The sequence below is a fragment of the Pogoniulus pusillus genome, chromosome 8 (assembly GCF_015220805.1).
Source record: "Pogoniulus pusillus isolate bPogPus1 chromosome 8, bPogPus1.pri, whole genome shotgun sequence".
NCBI lineage: Eukaryota > Metazoa > Chordata > Aves > Piciformes > Lybiidae > Pogoniulus > Pogoniulus pusillus.
This window is the reverse complement of record NC_087271.1, coordinates 25,424,770-25,444,349: the sequence shown is the minus strand read 5'-3', so window position 1 is coordinate 25,444,349 and position 19,580 is coordinate 25,424,770. Positions and strand designations below refer to the sequence as shown.

The 19,580-nt window shown below is 52.0% G+C and overlaps 1 protein-coding gene across 3 annotated transcripts in view; it reads left to right on the top strand.

The window, feature by feature from the left end:
- Positions 1-19,580, top strand: part of RNF220 (ring finger protein 220) — a 244,999-nt gene that overhangs the window by 98,026 nt on the left and 127,393 nt on the right. Inside the window, exon 3 of one of the 3 annotated variants that reach the window (XM_064147710.1) lies at positions 612-686. The exons of the other annotated variants lie outside the window; for them this stretch is intronic. Coding sequence (XP_064003780.1) covers positions 612-686 — 75 coding nt within the window. The remainder of the gene's footprint in view (positions 1-611; positions 687-19,580) is intronic. 3 annotated transcript variants of the gene reach the window in all.

Here is a 19,580-nt window from a genome sequence, read left to right as displayed (position 1 = left end):
GCAGGAAGCACCAGCCTCCAGGCAGTTCCTAACGCACAGGGGACTTGGTGGTTTCTGAGGCTGCAACGGCCGGAGCAGGAGGAAGCAGCTCCTACCCCCTCCCCAGTGCTTACACAAGAGGCCCCAGAGCTGTGCCTGTCCAGATCCAAAAGTCAGACCGTCTCACACCAGTGCTGTGGGTTTGGAGGGTGGGCAGGGAGAGGGGGTGAGTAGCCTGTGGCTGTTCCCAGCTGCCCTGAGCTGGTGGGGTGTTTGCTTTTCTCATTTCCCCATTTGAGTTTCCCTCTGCCTCTCCAGATGACTTGCTCTCAGAGGCAGATCTCTCAAAAAGAATTTATGGGCATCTAGATGCTCCAGTAGCATCCACCTTTAGGATGTTGCATCCTAGCTCAGAGTTTGCCATAACCACTCATGGGGCTGATGGACATATTCAAGCTGAAATCTGTGTGGGCATTATCTGATACCTGCCAAAGGCCAAATCCCTGATATGCACTGACATTGATTCCCGTGGGGGAGTGGAGGTTTGGCCTCAGATGGGGGAAGGTTGCCCATCTCCTTTGATCACAGGCACAATGTTTCATAATCTCAATTTCTTGTCAATTGATTGCCAGATAGAAGCGACAACCAAAGAGGGCCCCAGGCGTCTGCAACTGCCACTCATCGTATGATTTTAACTCTCCCCCTCTGTAAGTTTGCATTATTTTCTTCTTGTTGTCGTTGTTATTTAAAGAAACCTCCCCTCCCTCCCCCTCCAAAAAGCCTCCTGGAAGTCCCAACTACCTTGTCAATTTGGTATTCAATGTAGAAATAGCTGAGAAGGGTTAATGCATGATTAATAGGTGTTTTATTCAAATGGTTAATCTGTCATTATAGAGTCTGAAAGATCAATAGATTTCATATAATCACACCCTAAAATTGTCTTTAGCACCTCTGCTTAAGAGCTTAAGACCCGAGGCAAAATGCTTAGAGGACCTGAGAGTCTCCTGTTAACTTCTTCTAACCCTTTCTGCCTCCTGAAGTGTGGCCCAAGGTCTCCCACAGATGGAGAAAAGCTGGCACAGGGCTTCACATACTGTGATGATAACCATCCACCTTATTATTTATGGGTATTATAATTGTCACACCTAGGTGACAGAAAAGGGAAATGTGAAGAGGGAGAAACTAAAAATGCAGCTGGATAAATGCTCTTTGTCGTGACCATCAGCAGCAGCTGTGTGGAGCAAGGCTGGGGCATGGCTGGGCTGTCTCTGACCCGTTGCTGGGTATGGCTGGGCTGCCTCGAATCCGTTGCATCGCTGTTGCAAAGCAGCAAGTGTTGGCCAAGCACCACCCCACTGCAGCCCTGCTTCTTCACTAACAAGTGCTGCCTTGCATGCTGGGGTGAGGCAGCCTTGCTCAGAGGGGAAGCCATATGCCTGCTGTGAGGCAGGGACTCAGGTGACTGGGCATGATCAGCCCATGTCACACAAGTCCCATCCCTGTTATCAGCCCAAAGGCTTCTTTCCCAACAGCTGGATGATGGTGAGTCTGGTTGACCCAGCTCTTTGGGTTGCCTGATCCAAGCTTCTTTTTGATAATTCTGGCAATATTGTGACAAATCCCAGAGATGCTGAGCTGCCGACCCCCAGTGCAAGGTCTCTGTGGGAGGAGGTGCTGTTTAGACAGGCTGACATGGGAGTGACTGAGCCAGCACAGGCAGGGAGAGTGCAGCCCCCTCTCTGCCCCCTAACCACCCTGCAGCATCCTTGCCACCATGGCAGAGAAGAGATCCTGCGGTCATGCAGTGGATCTGTGGTGGAGCCTGGATGGCAATGTGTAACACTGCAGAAGCACACACTCTGGGTGTGAGGCAGGGCAGCTGACATGGATGAATGGCGTCTCAGCAATTTTGGGAAGCTTTGGCTATGGATGTTGCTGTAGCACTCATGTGGTGGAGACCCAAACTGCTGCCTAGTGAGCAGAGCATATGTTGCTGTGCTAGGACCAGTCCTGGTGGCCTGAAACCCCTCCCTGTGTTTTCATTTCTCTCTCTGAGATGTACACATGCCAGATGGGGAGACTTTGTTAAGCCCTTCACACCACAAGACCACTCAAGGTTGGAAACCCTTGCCCAGAGGCTGCTAGGAGCCGGTGCTCTCAGATGATGTGACCATACAGAGCACATCTGCCACAGCTCCCCCTTCCTCACCTCCTTACCCTGCATGGGGTCTCAGCTCTGCTACCCACCAGGCTCTGCTCACTGCCCAGTCCCACACCCATGCTGGCCTCAACCCATAGTCCAGGTAAAATGATGACAAGCTCATATTGTTACCCTCCTCATCTCTTCTCTCCCTGCCCTATTCTCATCCTGCCTTGGGATGGCCTGAGGAACTCCTGCCTGGCAAGATGTCCCATGTTTGCCCCATCCAGCCATCAGATATGTGCCTGGTGCGGGAGTCCCAGCCTGCTGGGAGGGTATCACTGCCTCCACCTCCAACCCCCACTGGTGTACGTGTAGAGCTGGGTGGAGATTTTCCAGACCCCCTGGGTCCAGTCCTCTCTGTCCCTGACTCATTGCTTATTTCTGGGCCATTATGTTCAACAGGCAGAGTTTGTTTCTGTCCAGAGCAGATCCCCAGACAGCCTGAGACCTCTGAGGATTCATCATCCTGAGCTTTTGTTTGTGGGTCACCAGAACCCCCTGCTCCACAGCCAAGCCCAGATGCTGCTGTCTCTTTCACAGAGCCTGCTGCCCCCCAGGAGAACTGACCCCTCTCCTGCCCCATGGCTTCCTGCATCCTGGTCACACAAATGCCTGAAAAAGCCACTGCTGCATCACAGTGACAAGGGACATGTCCTGCCTGCTGAGAAAGCAATGGCTGTGGCTCCTTCTGTCTTTGCTCCCCAGGGCTGTCAGAGGAGCTGGTCCAGGGCAGCTCACACTGGGCATATTGAGCCCAGAAATCCCCTGGGATCATTAGGTCACATTCAGCTTTCTCTGGGACTGGTGGCAGGAGTGTCTCAGTTTGTCTCCTTGCAGCCCCAAGGTTGCATTCCTGCTTGCAGCCCAGCTCCATGGCAGCTGAACGGTCGGGAGGGCTGAGCACAAGTCAGATGCTTGTCTCAAGGGTCAGTACTGATGTCCCCTCATGTCTAATAGGGCTGAAACCACAACAGCCACCTGTGCTGAGTGATGGTGGGGTGACAGCAGGAGTGGTGCAGGTGGCAGTACCGCTGTCACTTTCCATTTCATTAGATGTTTGGATGCCCTGTGGTCATGGTAGTGAAAACTTGGGGTCACTCTCAAAAGGCTCATGTCTGTCAGGACAGAGTTATTGGCTGGCATGGGAAGCAACTGGGCTTGCTTTTCCAAATTGCCACCACCGCTATGCTAGATGTGGACTCCAGTTGCCACCAGCCCCATGCTCACTCCTTGTTTCAGAGCCTACTGTGTCAATGACAGAAAGCTGGTCTGGAGCCTGATGGAGTGTGACAGAGAAGGAAAAGAGTGCAGGGTTGGCCCACCAAAGTGCCTCCTGCAGCTCTGTCCCCTCCCCATTTGCCTGCATTCCTCTGCAGCAGGGCCAGGAAGGGGGGGATCAACCTTTGGCATGTTTATTGACACTCCCTGAGTTCATACTGCGACTCTACAATCTTTCCCTGAGATTATTAAGAACTAATTGATCACTTTTATATTCCCCCCGATACCCAGTGCTACTTCACGACAGGCAGCAGGAGGAGGGAAGGGAGACGGAAAGAGGGCGGGGTGCGTGTAAAAAACACACTGATAAATGTTAATTACTCTTTTACAGCCCTTGTCAAATTCCAAAGCAAGTCATAAATTCATTAAACCCTAACGGATTAAGCACATGCAGCTTATTTAGTTGCCATAAACAAGATCATTTGAATGTTGATTTTCCCCTTTTTATTGCTGCAGCAGAAAAAGGGAAAAAATCAGATGAGAGAGGCATTTGGTGGTTACCAGGGAGTCAGAAAAGTTTTCATTTATTTCATATCTCGTTTTCTTGCTCCAAGGCAAGTCTTTGTGCTACATTGGTCCTTGGATTATACCTGAGCAGCACAGGGAGCGTGGCCTTCCCAGCAGCCAGGTCTGTGCCCCGAGCAGCTGAGGATGCAGGGCATCATCTCTGTGCCCTAGGGCTCTTAAAGACCCAGGCAAGGTCTGGATAAGCAGAAATGAGTTGCCCAAAGACCTTTCTTTGGTGGTTTTAGGCTGGATCGATTGCTTTGCACTCCATCATGCCGGGAGTTCTCCAAGGGTAGGCTGTGTCCAGCAAGGCTCAGCCCAACACCCGGAATGCAGCTGTCTGTCCTCAGCCACTCCACAAGGGATTGTGCAGGCAAAGTTAGCATAAAAGCTGCTCTGCTCATTCTGGAATATTTCAGCTCACTTAAGTGCTATCCCCAGAGCACTGACTGTGCCCAAGTGAGTGAGACATGTCTCTGGTCCAGCCCAGCTATGAGACAGAGAAGGCAGGGAAGGGATGCCAGGCTGGTGGGGAAGCGGCTCGGAACAGGAGGACATGGTGCAAGGACTGACGATCCTCTCAGTGAGCTTGCCATCCTGTACTTGCATGTGTTAATAATCCAGGATGACCTCCTGAGCTGTGGAAGCAGAGGAAGGAGAATGAGAGGAGGGTCATGGACATTAATTAGTACTCAGAGCTCTAATTACGAGTTTCTTCAACACTGGGCTTCTAATGAGGAACAGGCTCTGAGGCAGCCTTGAGTCCTACTGCCCCCCAGCTGGCCCTGCTAAGACATCTCCCGCCACCTTGCAGGAATGGTTTTACTGGGAGTGTGACAGGAGTTAGCCCCCAGCCATCAGTAACTCTCACCACGCCTCTGGGGCTCTAGGTTGTCTGGTCAAGAAGTTGCCATGCTGCTGTGTAACACTCTCTGCACCTTGGACTGAGCACCAGAGATCTGCTGCCATCCCCAGCACAAACAGCATGCCCAGCTGCCTGCCTTGGTCCAATATGCAGGTGTAAGACAAGGGCAGGAGGAGGTCTTGGGGTACTGGAGGACCTCATGGGTGTCACAGTCTGTCCCTGCACAGTGGAACATGCTCCCCAGGACTGGTGCTGGCAGGAGTCCTGGCCACTGCCTTTGATGCTACTGGTTAGCTATTTCCAGATCACAGCCAGTGACTCTGGCCCTGCAACACAGCTATGCTTCTCCAGCATCTCCTTGCCTCTGGTGAGTCTCTGCTGCTTAGGAGCTGCAAGCAACCATGCCCTGCAGGCAGCAGAAGGAACTCTAAACACCTCACCAGAACTCACTACCTGGCTGCTGCCAGAAAAGTTAGGGCTTTTGCTTCAGAGTCCTCATCAGCACTTCATCTACAGGAAGTGGCTTGGGCACTAGAGGGATGACTGCCTTCCTCCAGACCCATCTGAGTCCGTGTCTGAAATGGGTGCAGCCCAGAAGGGTCTAAGCCACGCACGTGTACATAACTACCCTGCCCCAGTTCCCCTCTGCATTTGCATCTTGAGGAGCAGAGGGAAGGAAAGGAACTGCCAAAAGTCTCAAATAGGACAGCTAGGAATTGCCAGCCTTCAGAGTCCCATTCCCAACAAATGTTTCCCTTCCATAATTCTTGCAGTAGGTTGAGCATGCACAGGTAAGTGCCAGAACAGGCATCCCTGCCCACCAGATCACTCCACACGTTCCTGCAGAAACGATCTGCACTCGAGATCTGCTTGGGCTTCTGGGCACAGACAGGACATCCAGGGGTTAACAGCAGGAGAGTGTCCCATGCTAAGCAGTAGCTAACAGCCACTAGCTAATAACTTTATGGCTTCAAAGCAGGGCATTTATCATGCTGAAGTTTGTTTATGCACTAGTTATATGGTGCATTATACCAGCACAGTGTTTGGCTGATAAATTCTCCTTGACAAGTGAGGCTACCAATGGGGACTCAGAGAGTCCAAAAGACCAGTAGCTTTTTCCTGAACTCTGCTTTCTGAGATAAGGATGTTTTTCCCTCTTTTGTTTTGTAAGGAGGGGGGGAAAAAAAAACAACCTGCAAACAAATAAACAAACAAAGAAATTTAAAAGAGGGAGATTTTTGTTCCAGGAAAGTTGCCCAATGCTGTGGTTCCCTGGTGAGGGCAAAGAAGAAGATCTTGGTCCTGGCAAAAACCAAGCAAGTTGTGTGTGAGGACCTCAATGCTGGCAAGTGGTGCATATGGACCTCTGCCAGGAGATTCGTGTATGTGCTGAGTGGTCACTGAAAGTTGGTAAGGGCTCTGGGTGTCTCCAGCAACAGCCCACCTCAGTTCCGTCTGCCTTGAGGGAGGGTGTTTATGGGGTAGAAGTGTTAGAGAGCACCCTGGGAACCTTCTAGTTCTGCTCAGTGTTTCTAAAATGAGCCATAACCACAGCATTCCTCTCCATTTTGAAGCTGAGTTTTGTTGCTGAGAACGGCACAGCTACTGCATTCAGCTGTACTCCCTCACTCTGGGTTAAATGGCTTTAATCTTGCTAATAATAATGACCTTTACATTTCTGGCTTACTCTGTCACAGGAGCCAAACCCACTTCGCAAACATTGGCAAGCTTGGCCTCCTGACTCCGTGCAAATATGATGGGTCAGGATTATTTTTCCTGCTGCAGCAGTAGGGAAACTGAGGCATAGAGCAAGGAGCTGATTAGTCTAAGCCTACCCAGAGAAGCACCCTTTGCTTTAAGCAGTAAGCCTCACCCTGTTCACTTTTCACCAGCGTAGGCTTTCATGGGCCTCATCGGTAGAGCAGGACTTGGAGCTGACTGGCCAGGGACATTCAGCAGGACAGACCTTGATGCCAGGACCTGAGGCCAAGGAGGTTTCTGTGTCAGCAGCAGCTTTTGCTTCTGCTGGGAGGTGAGACCCATGCTGCAAGATGCCAGGAAGGCTGAGGTGTGCCAGCTCAACCTGACCTCTTCCCTGTGAAGCCATACCCACAGCTGCAGTGCTTGTTCCTCTGTGGCAAGTGGAAAGGCCCCTCCTGCCAGGGCCCAGTGTTCGGGGACAAATGCCCAGGCGGAGGGCACAGGGATGCACACCTCTCTGCGTGCAATGTGCTGGTCATGTGCATCTGCCTGGTGCTGCCCGATGAGCACAGTCGCTTGCAGACTCCTCTGTGTGCCGCTCTGGGTGCACGTAACCATGAATTCCTTAGTGCACTACTCTCCTCTCCATCTCCGTGTGCTGTGCTGGGACCCGTCCGTGGCTGCCCATCCATATCGGCTTCCGCGGCCGCGTGGCCATCCCGGCCCACGCACCTTAGGCTGCCTACCTGTTGCATCCCTGCCTGCCTACCTGTGCCGGCGTGCGCAGCCTGGCCGCAGATCCGCATCGGTGGCTGCGCGCATGGCCCCTGCAGGCTGTAAATACTGTTGGTGTGGCAGGGAGGTTGAGCGGTTTATGGCTCAAGGTCAGGCCCATGAATCATAAAAAGGTGTCGGAAGGAGCATTAACTCCTAGCCTTCACTTGGTCTCTGTGTGGTTTCAGGCGGGGCCCTGGAGGCAGTGATTAAAGGGTGCACCTTCCCCTTTCAGTTTTACGGTAAAAGGAAAGCAGTAAATTAAAAGCCCACAGGCTGGGGCAGGCCAGGTCCCACCAGTGCAACAGCTAAGCGAGTACCTGATGGGCACCCCAAGACCCCATTGTCAGCTCTGCATCCTGCACTGGCACAGCCCTCGTGCAGCCCCTTACCATGACAAGATCCAGCTGTGTGCCAGGCACCAAGCCAATGGCTTGGGATAGCCATGGGTGCTCAGTCCCGCTCACCCCACAGGACAGCAGCACCTCTTGATCTGCATCTTTTTATGACTCCACCTATAATTAACTGGAGCTTTTTTTTTTTTTGGTAATCCAAACAGATATGCTCAGTATTTAATGCCTCTGCTTTCTTGTGAACTGTCAGGACTGTTAGGAGCTGTGTTACTGGTTGAAGAGCTGAGGCAGATGTTTCTGTGACCAAGGTGGGATTGCCAGGGCAGAGACAGATAGCTCTGATAACATCTGGATCCCTGCCCCACAGTCTTGGAACAGGTTGGGCTGGGGAAAGCTGGGGCAACATCAGGCACTGCAGGCCTGACCCTGGCCCAGGGAGGCAGAGGGGATGAGATGAAGGCTGCTTACAGGATTCTGCTTTTTCCTGCTGCTGGAGGTAAGTCTCCAGCATGCAGCCTCAAGGCAAGGGACATTGCTGGAAGTTTCACCACACCAACATATATGCCACCATCTCCTGGAGGAGTGCTTTCAGGGGTGGAGATGTGAATGCACCCTGCCCTATCTTTATTCCAGATGCAATGCTGTCCTCCTGAGCAGCTTCCCTGGCATCTCTGCCTTGTCCCCACTGCCACCTGTGAGGCTGGCAAACGGGATATGAGACATATGCAGTTATGCTGCTGCTGCCACAGCCAGCCCGAATAAGACGTTGTGCAAACGAATGGGGGGGGTTGGCCATTGCCAGGCTGATTTGCCCCACATCCTGCCAGCTTGGTATGGTTACTCACACACTGGACCTGCCTGCAGAACCTGCGGGCTGCAAGTCAGGCTGCCACCGCCTGCCTGGTACCTGCAATAGCAAGGGTCCAGGGATAGGTAGGGTGCTGGAGCACATCTGCCCTGAGGACGTTACACATCTGCCCGGAAACACTGCACATCTTCCCAGGGACATTGTGGGTACTGCAGGCCTTCTGGCCACTGGCAGGGAGGCTGAGATGAATGAGAAGCCCAGGCATATACAGTGCCCTGTCCCTACACTCTGTTGAGCATTAGATACCTCTGAGGAGGGGCAGAACGAAGCCTTAGCAGCCTGTCAGGAGGGAAAATACTTCTCCTTTCCCTAAAAGAAAAAAAAAAAAGCCTTTTCCCCTGGGGAATGGCACTGTGGAGCCCTGGAATTGACAGGGCTGCCAGAGCTGATGGATGGCGCCAGTGGAGGGAGCAAAGCGGGTCAGCAGAGCAGAAACCAGCGGGCACAAAGAAAGAACATCCACACTAACCAAGGCAGGCGGTGACACCCTGTGCCGGGGCTGGGGCTGGGCTCACAACAGCTCAGGCTCTGTTGGACTGGAGTCTCGGCACAGCTGGGGTACCTGGGGTGCCATCCTGCGATGCCTGCGAGCTCCCCTGCCAACAAGAAGGGCCTTTCTTCATCTGCACAAGCCCCGATTGTTCCAGTGCTTCCCCTGCCACTGCCTCGTGCTTCTACTCTTCCCAGAGATGGTGCTGGCAGGAAAGGGAAGACTTGCAACATCTGCATGGCCAGAGCTTGTGGCCCTTCAGGGTTTCTAAAGGGGCCAAAGCTTCCTGGGCAGCTCCATAACAGCAGGTCTTGGTCCTCTCAGCAGCTCTGCTGTATGGCTATGTGAGACAACTAAGTTTCTCCACTAGTGGCTGAAGCCCTTCTCTGCCTTTCTGGGGGTACTGCAAAGAGTGGCTGTGTGCATCTGAGCCAAGGAGCCCCCAAGAATTGGGGAGCTGCAGTGTCATCTGCCCAAGGCTGCCTCAATGGAGGTGTAGAATCATAGAATCACAGAATCAACCAGGTTGGAAGAGACCTCCAAGATCACCCAGTCCAACCTATCACCCAGCCCTGTCCAATCAACCAGACCATGGCACTAAGTGCCTCATCCAGTCCTTTTTTTAACACCTCCAGGACTGGTGACTCCACAACCTCCCTGGGCAGCCCATTCCAATGGCAAATCACTTGTGGCTGTGCTGCCGTGTCCTCTGCCTTCCCGCCTGGGTGCACAACATTCTGTGGTCCATCCTAAAGCTGAGAAGGCAGAAATCAAGAAGGTGGAAGCCTGGGCTGGTGTGAATCCCTGAGTGCTGCTCCAAACAGGGACCTGGACACGTTTTGAGGCTGGTAGGAGGAACTGAGTTCTGTACATGGTTCAGGTGGTGCAGGGGGAAACTGAGAGACTGAGAAGCTGTGCTAAATCATCTCTAACCTCACTGAAAGTTGAGTGCAGTTTCTGCTTTCGCATGAAAGACATCCAGCGCAGCTACCTAGCAGGAGAGGATACAGCAGCTCACAGTGACACCAGGGGAAAGCTGACTGATGTTTTGCGTCTAGGGTCCTCAGCTCTGCCAATGCGAAGTATCCCCTTCCCAAGTACTGGCCCCATCAGTACTCTCTCCTACCTGCAGGAGGGCAGGATTGGCCTCTATCAAGCATGAGTGGGTGAGCAGCAGCATGGGTGGGGAAAGAGGTTGAAGTGGAATAAGGCTACACTGAGCTGTAGAAAGTAAAACAAGAGTGCAGTGAACCCCAGGCTTTGAATGCAGGACTGCAGGCTGCTTCTCATCTCTCTTGTGAGCTCAGGAGAACCTTCTGCTTTCATTTCCTGATCACAAGTAAGAGAACAATCTCCTGTCTCAGCTGGGAGGCTGTAGACCTTTGCCCAGATCCCCCTAGGTGGGCTCTCACAGTGCACTCCAGGGATGAAGAGCTGCATTTCCCCTCCTGCAGCCTGGGGACCTCATCCAGGTATCCAAGCAGATGCGGATGAGTGACAGAAAGGAGCCCAGGCATCCTGGTTCCCATCCCATGTTATGTGTGCAGCAAGAGGACATGTCTGAGGCTGCTAAGCTGGAGAGGCATACCACCAGAGGTGTCTGAACCCCAAACTTTCATCTTTGATTTCCAACAAACCCTGCTGCTGAGTCTGTCTGCAGTGTCAACTGCTGCTCCAGCAGCCACGAGGAGGAGTTCGGGGAAGGGGCTCAGCTTCAAATCGATGCTGAGCACTGTGATAAGAATCTCTTATCACCCTTGTCATTGTAATGGCTGGGTCTGAAGTGCTGCCCTGAGTAGGGCCAGATTTCTACATGACTGGAGGTGAGGAACAGTGACAGAGCACAGCAGAGAGGCAGTGGTGGCTCTGGGTTGAGGTCTCAGCACTTTGAGCACCTGCTTGCTTTCCCCAGACGTGAACCTGCTCTCCCTTTCTTTCCCAGCCATCTCCTTCCCCAGAGTTCAAAGGGCTGAACATTGCCAAGACAAACCAGGACTAGAAGGAAGAACTGGGAAGGTCCTGCTCTGTAGCAACCTTTTCCCACTTCCCTCAGGGCTGGAGTCAGCCTCAGCTCTTCAAAGGGGTTCAGCACAGGAATGAGACAGGCACACAGGAGCCAGTGGAGCAAATGGGGATCTGGGAGGGTTTCCATGTCTTTGGGAATTCCTTCTGTCCAAAAGCAGCTTTTCTAATGGCTAAGAAAAACTGATCCAGTAAGCTGTCATGCTCTAGGCAGTATTAAACCAGACAGTGGCAGCATGCCATGCCCTCAGCTGTAACTGGTTCCTCCAGAGCCATGCTGCCTTTAGTGCCTTGTCCTTCTCCCCTGTGTCTTATTAACAGCTGTTGATCAGGATTCCAAGGTCATCTGGTTGTGCAAAGGCACCGATAAAATCTAAGGCTGCTGCAGTCCTGCTTCTCTGGACCCACCAATCTCTCTATCTACATCTCTCCACACACTAAGCTTTCCTCCAGCGGACAACTCAGGAAGGCTAAACAGGTCCTGCAACAAAGCCACTGCTGTGTTCTCTGATAACCATGTGGCTGGGGGATGTGTTAGTTTTCTGCCCTCTCACTTCATTCCACTTTGCTACATCTGTGCAGGATGTCCTGCTGTCAGGTGAGGATGGCCAGGCCAGGGACCATGGTGCCAACAAGGGCAGCAGTGCTCTGAAAGGCTTGCCAAGGGTCTGCAACTGCCTGGAAGTTTTTCCTGCTGGATCCACACTGTTGGTGGCAAAATAAAGCAAGACTGAAACACTCTAGGTGACTCTGCCCACAGTTGCCCTGTATGGGGGAGGCCCCTGGTGCACTGCTGACTAGGGTCATGCACAGCTGGGACTTTAATAGGCCTGAGAGTTGTTCTGCTAGAGGGGACAACTCTGAAGCTGAGAAGCTTCCTATCACAAACCAGACCCAAGCCTCAGCCTGCTCCCAGCTTGGTGACCAGGGAGGCAATGGATATGGGTGCTGATGTGATTCTGAGCAGCCCACCGCACCAGGGAAGCACCTCAGGATTTGCCCATTTAATTCCAGGAGGAGGAATGTCAGGTTGAGTGAAATTGGTCCCGCCAGAAGATTTATTCATTTCTCCTTCACTCTGGCTTCTGCCAGGGGCTGTGCTAAGATCCTGCACTGCAGTCATCTCGCTAAAGCCGAGGGGAGCTTAGCGTTTAAATGGTTTTCCTGCCGCCGTGGAGTGTAGTGCTTGTCAACAAGTCCGAGGTCTTGCCAAAGAGCCTTGACAAACAGGGCAATGGGGAGACAAGGCAGGCAGGCACCGGTGCTGGGAAAGGGGGGGCACATGGACCAGGTCTCCAAACAGCCCTACATACATGCAGACACTGCATATCCAGCTCCACACATTCCTCTGGGCAGAGAGATAGTGTTGGCTGCCCCATGCTCCACCAAGAGGTGTATCTGGTCCAGCTCCAAGTTTAAACCTCATGGAAACAGCTTCATTAAGTCTCACTACGGTGCAAAAGCAGAGCTAGCCCGTGGGGTTTAAGCCCTTGCTTTTGTGGGGTCTTGCAGAAATAGATGCACGCATACAAATCTATTTTGTGCTCTGTATTTTCATCAGGCTGCTGGGGTGAGCCCGAAGCTGGCAGGCTGAGCATTGTTGCAGTAACGTGCTGGCTCTGCAGATGGGGATAGCAGAGCTCACAAACCAAACCCAGCTCCAGATGACACTTAAAATCCTTGCCTTGCCTGGGGAGGCAGAGGAAAGCACTGTCCCCTCCTCCAGCACCTCAGCTTACCCCACTGGGAGAAGAACACTGTAAACTCATCTCCTTCATGAGGTGGATTTGCCAGGAACGAATTTGCTTAAGCACAAGATAGTTCAGTCCAAGCTCTGGGACACAGATCTGGAACTATGCAGAACTGAGAGGCATGGCATGGGTGAGCTGGAGTTGTTGAGATCTGGAGGCCACTTGTCCTATGGTCTCCTGGGAAGCCACCCCACACCTTGGTGGCAGCGTGGGGAACAAAGAGGTAGGCACGGTGAGACAGGTTGCCCCCATCCTGGGCATGCTGCAGTAATAGCAGCCTGCTTGTAGGGGATGTACTGCTGCCAGTGGGTCACCCAAGTCAAGCATTTGAGCAGGATTCAGAGGAAAGATGGGTAGTTTCATGGGCAGTAATTGTAGTTACAGCCCCTTTTGCAGAGGCGCTGATCCAGGGGGAAGGGAGCCCCCTCCTCAGTGAAAAAGTGACCGCAACACTATGCCATCTCCAGACTTCCCAAGGGCAGGATTGTCCCCATCCTTTTTATGATTTATCTTTGATTTATCAATGCCCTGTGAACCCATGGGTTGGTCCCACCTGGCACAGCCAGCATTCCTATGCTGATGAGATTCTTACCTGGTATAAAGTCACACTTCTCCATGCATTAATCCCTTCCCTTTCACGGGAAGTGACACAGCTTTTCTTTCTTCAGCTCTCTCCTTGGCTTTGTCCTGCCATCCAGAGCAACTGCCTTCCTCAGCAGCCCTGCTGCCCAGCAGGCAGAGATGGCAGACAGCCCTGCGCACACCCCACATTGCTCTGCCCTCTCCTGCCACAGGCCTCGTATGTTTTCATTTAGTCAACATAGGGGAAAGCTGTAAAACACGTCTCCTTCCCAAGGAGAGAGAAAAAAATGACTCCAACAGCTTGGTCCAGTTAACAGCTCCCAAGCTTTTGACTCCACCATTGGCTTTGCAGGGACATTGCTTCATGCTTTGCATTAGCTGGCCCTCCTCTCTGGCTGGACCAAGGTGTGCTGACTAGGGGGAAGGATGCCCCCAGCAGGTCCAGGAGCGTAATGGGGCTGTGCTGCCCCCCGAGAGTGGGCAGGCAGGAGTACTTTCCACTCCACCCTCTGCGTGCTCCTCCCAGCACAGCTCCCCATCCATCCCATACATTTACCTAACGCTAATGAGACGTATTGATTGGAATGATGGGATTTGTAAAGGTCGCAGGGTTAAAGTACATAAAACCAGCCTTTCTGGAGCTGCAATATCAGGGCCGATGGGTCTGGTGGGAGAGATTAAAGGCCTCGTGCTGCAAGAATGGAGAAAGCTGACAGCAATTACATTTCAGATGTGTGAATAGTTATAACCCCCCTCCACAAGATAGGCGACCATGTCCCCACCACTACAGAGCAGGTCTCCAGTTCCCCCCATCTCCTGTTCAAGAGCAGGATTTCAACAGAGCAAACCAGGGAATGAAAGAATGAGAAAAAGAGGGAAAGGGAGAAACAAAGCCTGGAGATACTTTGGAGAGGTGGTGCCCAGTCCCATCCCTGCAGCAGAGCTCCTGCCTCTGTTTAGGATTCCCACATGTACGGCATCGCTGAGCTAAAATCACATTGGTGGAATGTGAACTGTGAAAACATTGCAGTCTCTTTAGTTAGGGCAGGACTCCCACTACTGGTAATGAACTGGCAGGCCATTAGAGCTCTGGCTGTACCCTGGAAAGGTTCACACTTGTGGGTTGGAGGAGTCAGGATCCCCAGAACCACAAATACAGTTGGCCGGAGGTTTGTCCCAGGTCAGGGGTAACAGCTCTTGCCACAGGAGACAAATGGATCTGGACACCACTTTTTCTAGAGGTGTTTCTCAGCCACATTTGGAAATGTCTGGAAGCTCAGTCCCTCCTGGTGAGCTCTGGGCTGTGCGCACCAAAGGTTTCTCCTGGAGACACAGGACCAGCCCAGCTCTGGTAGAGTCAACTCACTCCATCATCCTTGCAGGCTCCTCTCTGCACCAAATGTTTGTTTCTTGGTCCAAAACTGAGAAGAAATAGCACAGCCAGGATAGTTGTACTGTCTGAAGGTTATGTGTTTTTAGCATTAAGGACTCTGCGCTTGTTCTGAGGTGGAGGGAAATCAACATGTGCCTGGATAGCTCTCCTGGGTCTCCAGAGAGAACGAGTAGACAGATATGCTCATGTTAAGGATTTGTTGGTAGTATCACTACATACAGAAACAGCTAAATTATCTCCATGACCAAGCTTTGTTAGCTCAGGCTTAAAGCTCAGCTCCAGAGAGAGGAGGAAGGCCAGCTCAGGGAACGTTCAGCCCCAGCTCATCTTGACTTCACATCACTCACTGTACTTCTCACGGCATGATTAACATCAGAGGCACCTGAGACTCAGGAACCTTGGCTCCATCTGGCACCACACCAAGCCAAGAATGTGAGACGGAGATGCACTTCCCCAGGAGTGGATCCCAGGATGAAACCCAGCAGGGAAAATGAGTCATTTACCATGCAAGGAAAGAGGCATGTTGCTCTCCTGTAACTGTAGCTGTCTCGGCCTTAGAGGCTTTCCCTGGTGGCACAGGGCATGAAGTAACAGCAATCTCAAAAACCTCTGCAGTGCAGTTGTACACAGTGACTTGCCCCTGCTGCCCATCCACACGTGCTGGAGCCTTAAATCCCTCCCCAGAGCCATAGGGCTGCACCAGAAATCAAGAGCACCCCTCCAGCACTCTATCACTTCTCCCAGACACCCACTGCCCGTGGAGCTTGCTCTTTATTTATCCCTCCTGCGCACTCTCTTTCCTTCTCTCAGATGGTAATGAGAGGTTTGCACTGGGAACTAAATGAAGTTGATTGCCCACTGGTGTCTGCCATTAGTGGTAATTAGTTAAAACATCAGAGTATAAACAGTAAATTGGCTCTAATAATTAATACTAGCACTCAAGCATATGAGAGACACAGAGACTGGGAGAGAAGCAGCGGCAAGCTTGTAAAATCAGCTGGGGCTGCTTTAATTAAAAAAGAAGGAATGTAAGTAGCACAGTATTGGAAAAAGGACAAAAGCCATCAGGATCTTGCTCATTAGGAGCGTGGTTGTGTCTCCTCTGGAGCACAGCCAGGCTGAAGTCTTGCCTTGAGCCTTGGGCACCTGTCACTGCACCATGCAGAGCCCCACAGTGTAGGGGCTGCTGCATCCCTGAGGTGCTGGGAGGCCACTTGTGTGATGAGTTTTAGCCTTGTAGCTAGACTCAGAGGATGATAAGGAGGACATGTGGATCTGCTCCTGCACGTGTGAGGTGAGATGAGCAGACATACGGAATAATCCCGTGTGATTTTTGGGGGAGATTTGCTTGGATTAGAGAGTTCTAGCTCCTTCAGCCGTTTCCTGCTTAATAAAGGCAAACTCCTCTTCTCCAGTGACAGACTGGCTCTAAAGTGTCTTTTGGGAAGGAGTCAGCAAGGAATGGATGAGTCCTGCCAGGTTTACTCTTAGAACAACGATTTTTCTCCTCAGGTTTTGTCAGCCTGCACCCTTCCCCTTTTTCTGGCACATTTCTTCTCTATGTGCACCTTCATCTTCTCCCTGTCAGTTTCTGCAGGGGGTTCCCATAGCCCTGCCTTGCCAGAAAGCCCTCTGCCCCCTCAGTGCTTTCAACACTTCACTTTAATAATAGCAATGGTAGAATACAGTGTAAAGCAGTAATACTGCTGGTGCTGGGGTGATGCTGATCACCCGAGTTTCACAGGGAGGGGGTGCAGTGTGGCTGTCCCCATGAGGGCAGGCATGCTGGCTGCACCCCTCGCAGCCCCTGGCTCCGGTAGAGGTGGCAGACACGTGGCACTGGGGAGGAGGGGGAAGCTGCATGTATATGACTATTAATCATCCCCGTGTACGTTAACCATGCTAATGTCGTAAGTGACAATAGCCCATCTCAGCTCGTGATTTAGGGTCTGTGAACGGAAGCTGGGCTCATGGGAGTAAATGCGCGAATCCTCCGCTGGTACTAAACCTTCCAATAAATCTAACGCACACCAAAAAGCCCTGGGCACTAAATCCCAGAATCCGGTAATTGAAACCCTTACAGCTCTCAGAAGAAAGGTAAGCGGTGAGTGGGAGCCAGTGTGTGTTTTTACAGAACATACACCCTATCTGCACCTGATTATCTCAGCAGAGACAAAGAAACCTGCTGCCTCCTCGGAAAGCACCTTGTTCTTCAAATAATACCTTTGAAAATAAGAACCCAGCAGCCTCCTGCTGCACAGGCTGATGTTGTACTCTGTAGACCCCATGGGGCAAGAGCAAGGAGCCACAGCTCCTTGCTGTGTCCCACTGCTGTCCCAGCCATTGGCAAATGGCACCAGGATTAGTGTTCTGCCCCAGGCTGTAGTACCTTGATGTCCTGGGAGTTGGTGAGCTGGCACACTTATGGACAGTCACCAACCTAGCCTGTCTCATGCATGCCTTTGCAGCAGACTGTGGTGCCCACAGAAAAGGAGCCCTGATTTGTTTCTGCTTTACAAGGCATAGGGGCAGAGGAAGGGTGGCACATTCCTACAGGGCTCAGCATCCTGGCCAAGATGGGGTGGTGCAGGGCAGCTGCCCAGGGCGGAGTGGGTGAAGGTGTTCAGCACAGGGAGCAGCTGGACAAGTAGAAGCACGTGTGTTGGGCTAATCCCTACCTCTGAGAGTAGGTTGTTTGCAGGCACAAGTTACGCTCATGTTGTGGCAGCAGTGAATTTGGCATCATTCCCATTGCTCGTGTTTCTGGAAGCCAGTGCTGAAGCTGTTTATTGGTTTTTTTTTTCCTTGGAAAAAAAAAAAGATTGTGTTGGTGTCTTATTCTGTTTTTAATCTCTGTTACAGACCACTCTGTAATGCCTTGGCAGGGGACTTAATAAATATAGTCATTTGGATAATGAATGGTGATGATACAAGCAAGCTCTGTGGAGGTTGCAGGGGAGAGATGCTGTGCAGTGCACCTGGCTGCACTGTGAGGCAGGACTGTATTCTTCCCGGGATCAACCCTCCACAAGCTCCCACAGCCCTGGCTGGTGGCCAGGATGCAGGGATTGCCCAGCTCTTTCCCAGTTCAGCATCCTTCTTGTGCCAAAAGGACTGAGACACCCCGTGTCCTGCCTGGTGGTAACCACCAGCCTTTCACCCACCAGAACTGGAGGGTGTCCTGCACCCTTGCACCTTGGGGGTCTAGGAGCCATCCCATGCACACTGCAGCACCGTTTCATGCAGAACTTTTGCACTATGGCTTTCTGCAGTGGATTCCTCAGAAACAAGAGAGAACTGGGGAGGTTATTCCCCTTCTCCCCAGATCTCCCATTCCTGCTGCTTCCTGTCCCTCTGCATCATTGTGGATCATCCTCATTGTGCCCCTCGCTATCTCTCACCTGCTAGAACCCTGCATCCTTCCTGCTTTGCTGTCTGCATGCTGGCACAATAGCTTAGCCATTTAGGGGGGAACCAGTGACGGGCTTCAGGCAAGCTATGACGTACACCCAGGGTCCCATCTCATCCCAGGGTGCTGGGACTGTCCCCTTGAGGATGACCACTGGATTTCCATTGCCTCTCCCCTTCCTCTCTGCCAAACCTGGGGAGAGTCTGAGCACCCTCATTTCTCAGGTCACCGCTTGGCTAATGGTCTATTAATTTGTTCAATTGTCCCCTGCGAGGCAAACTCAATTTCTGCCCGAGATCCCTCCCTGGCTGTCGACGTGGTGATGGATAGGATGAGCAGCTGTCACCGCCGGCCCCGGCGCCGGCTCAGCACACTAGGCACCCGCTCCAGCCCCTCTGCCTGCACACCAGCATGGCTCCGGCGGGGCCAACGCACTGCCTTGCGCCCAAGGATCTGTCTCTGGCAATGAAAAATGACAGAAATATTTAAGGACAAATAAGGTTTACAAACCCAATTTAAAATTATTATGGGAGGCTCCGGCTGCAGATGGGCCCAAGCTGATTCGTGGTGGCAATCAAATCGAATTTCCTTATCGTTGTATTATTTTAGGGCGTTATCTGGCCCCGTAATGCAGTTATAAATTCAATTTCATCTGCGAGCGTTCATTGTTTACTGTCGCCTGTTTGCCGGGGAAAATGTAAACACTTGGCAGCCCCCGACTGCAAAATTAATTTCTGGCAGAAAAGAGGAAAGGAGAGAAAAAGTGGAAGGTGCCAAAAAAAAAAAAAAAAAAAAAAGGGAAAACAAGAAAGGTGGTGGCAGATGTGCTGCTGGGCATGGCACAAGGGCTGCCCAGGGCACCTGCACCAGATGTGCTGCCCAGGGCACCTGCACCAGATGTGCTGCTTGTACCTATCAGCTGTGGAGGATGGCTGACACTGTGGTGCCATGCTTGGGATGGCAGTGGATGGGGATGGATGGGAATGAGTAGATACGAATGGGGACAGGTACACGGGCAACATCTGCAGCTCTTCCCTCTCCTCCCCACTGCCATGTTTCTCCCCCCTGCAAAAAGGAGAAAAAAATATTCTGTGACCTGCTGGGGCTGCCAAGGGAAAGTTGAAGGTCTCCCATTAATTCCAGACTAAAAATGACAAATTCATCTTCTACGACAATTAAATGAAGTCAGTAATTGATGCTAATTGATCTTCAGCCGAGAGGGCTCTTACTGCTTTGCTGTGCTCTCCCCTGCGCTCCAGCACTCTCCTCCCTTCCCCGCTCATCCTCCACACAGTCCTCTGGCCACAAGGATGTGCACAGTCCCCAACCTGCCCAGCCCTATCAGCCCTGTGCATCTCTTTTGGCCTTTCTCTTCTTGGAGTCTGCCTTTATTTTCTTTTTCTTT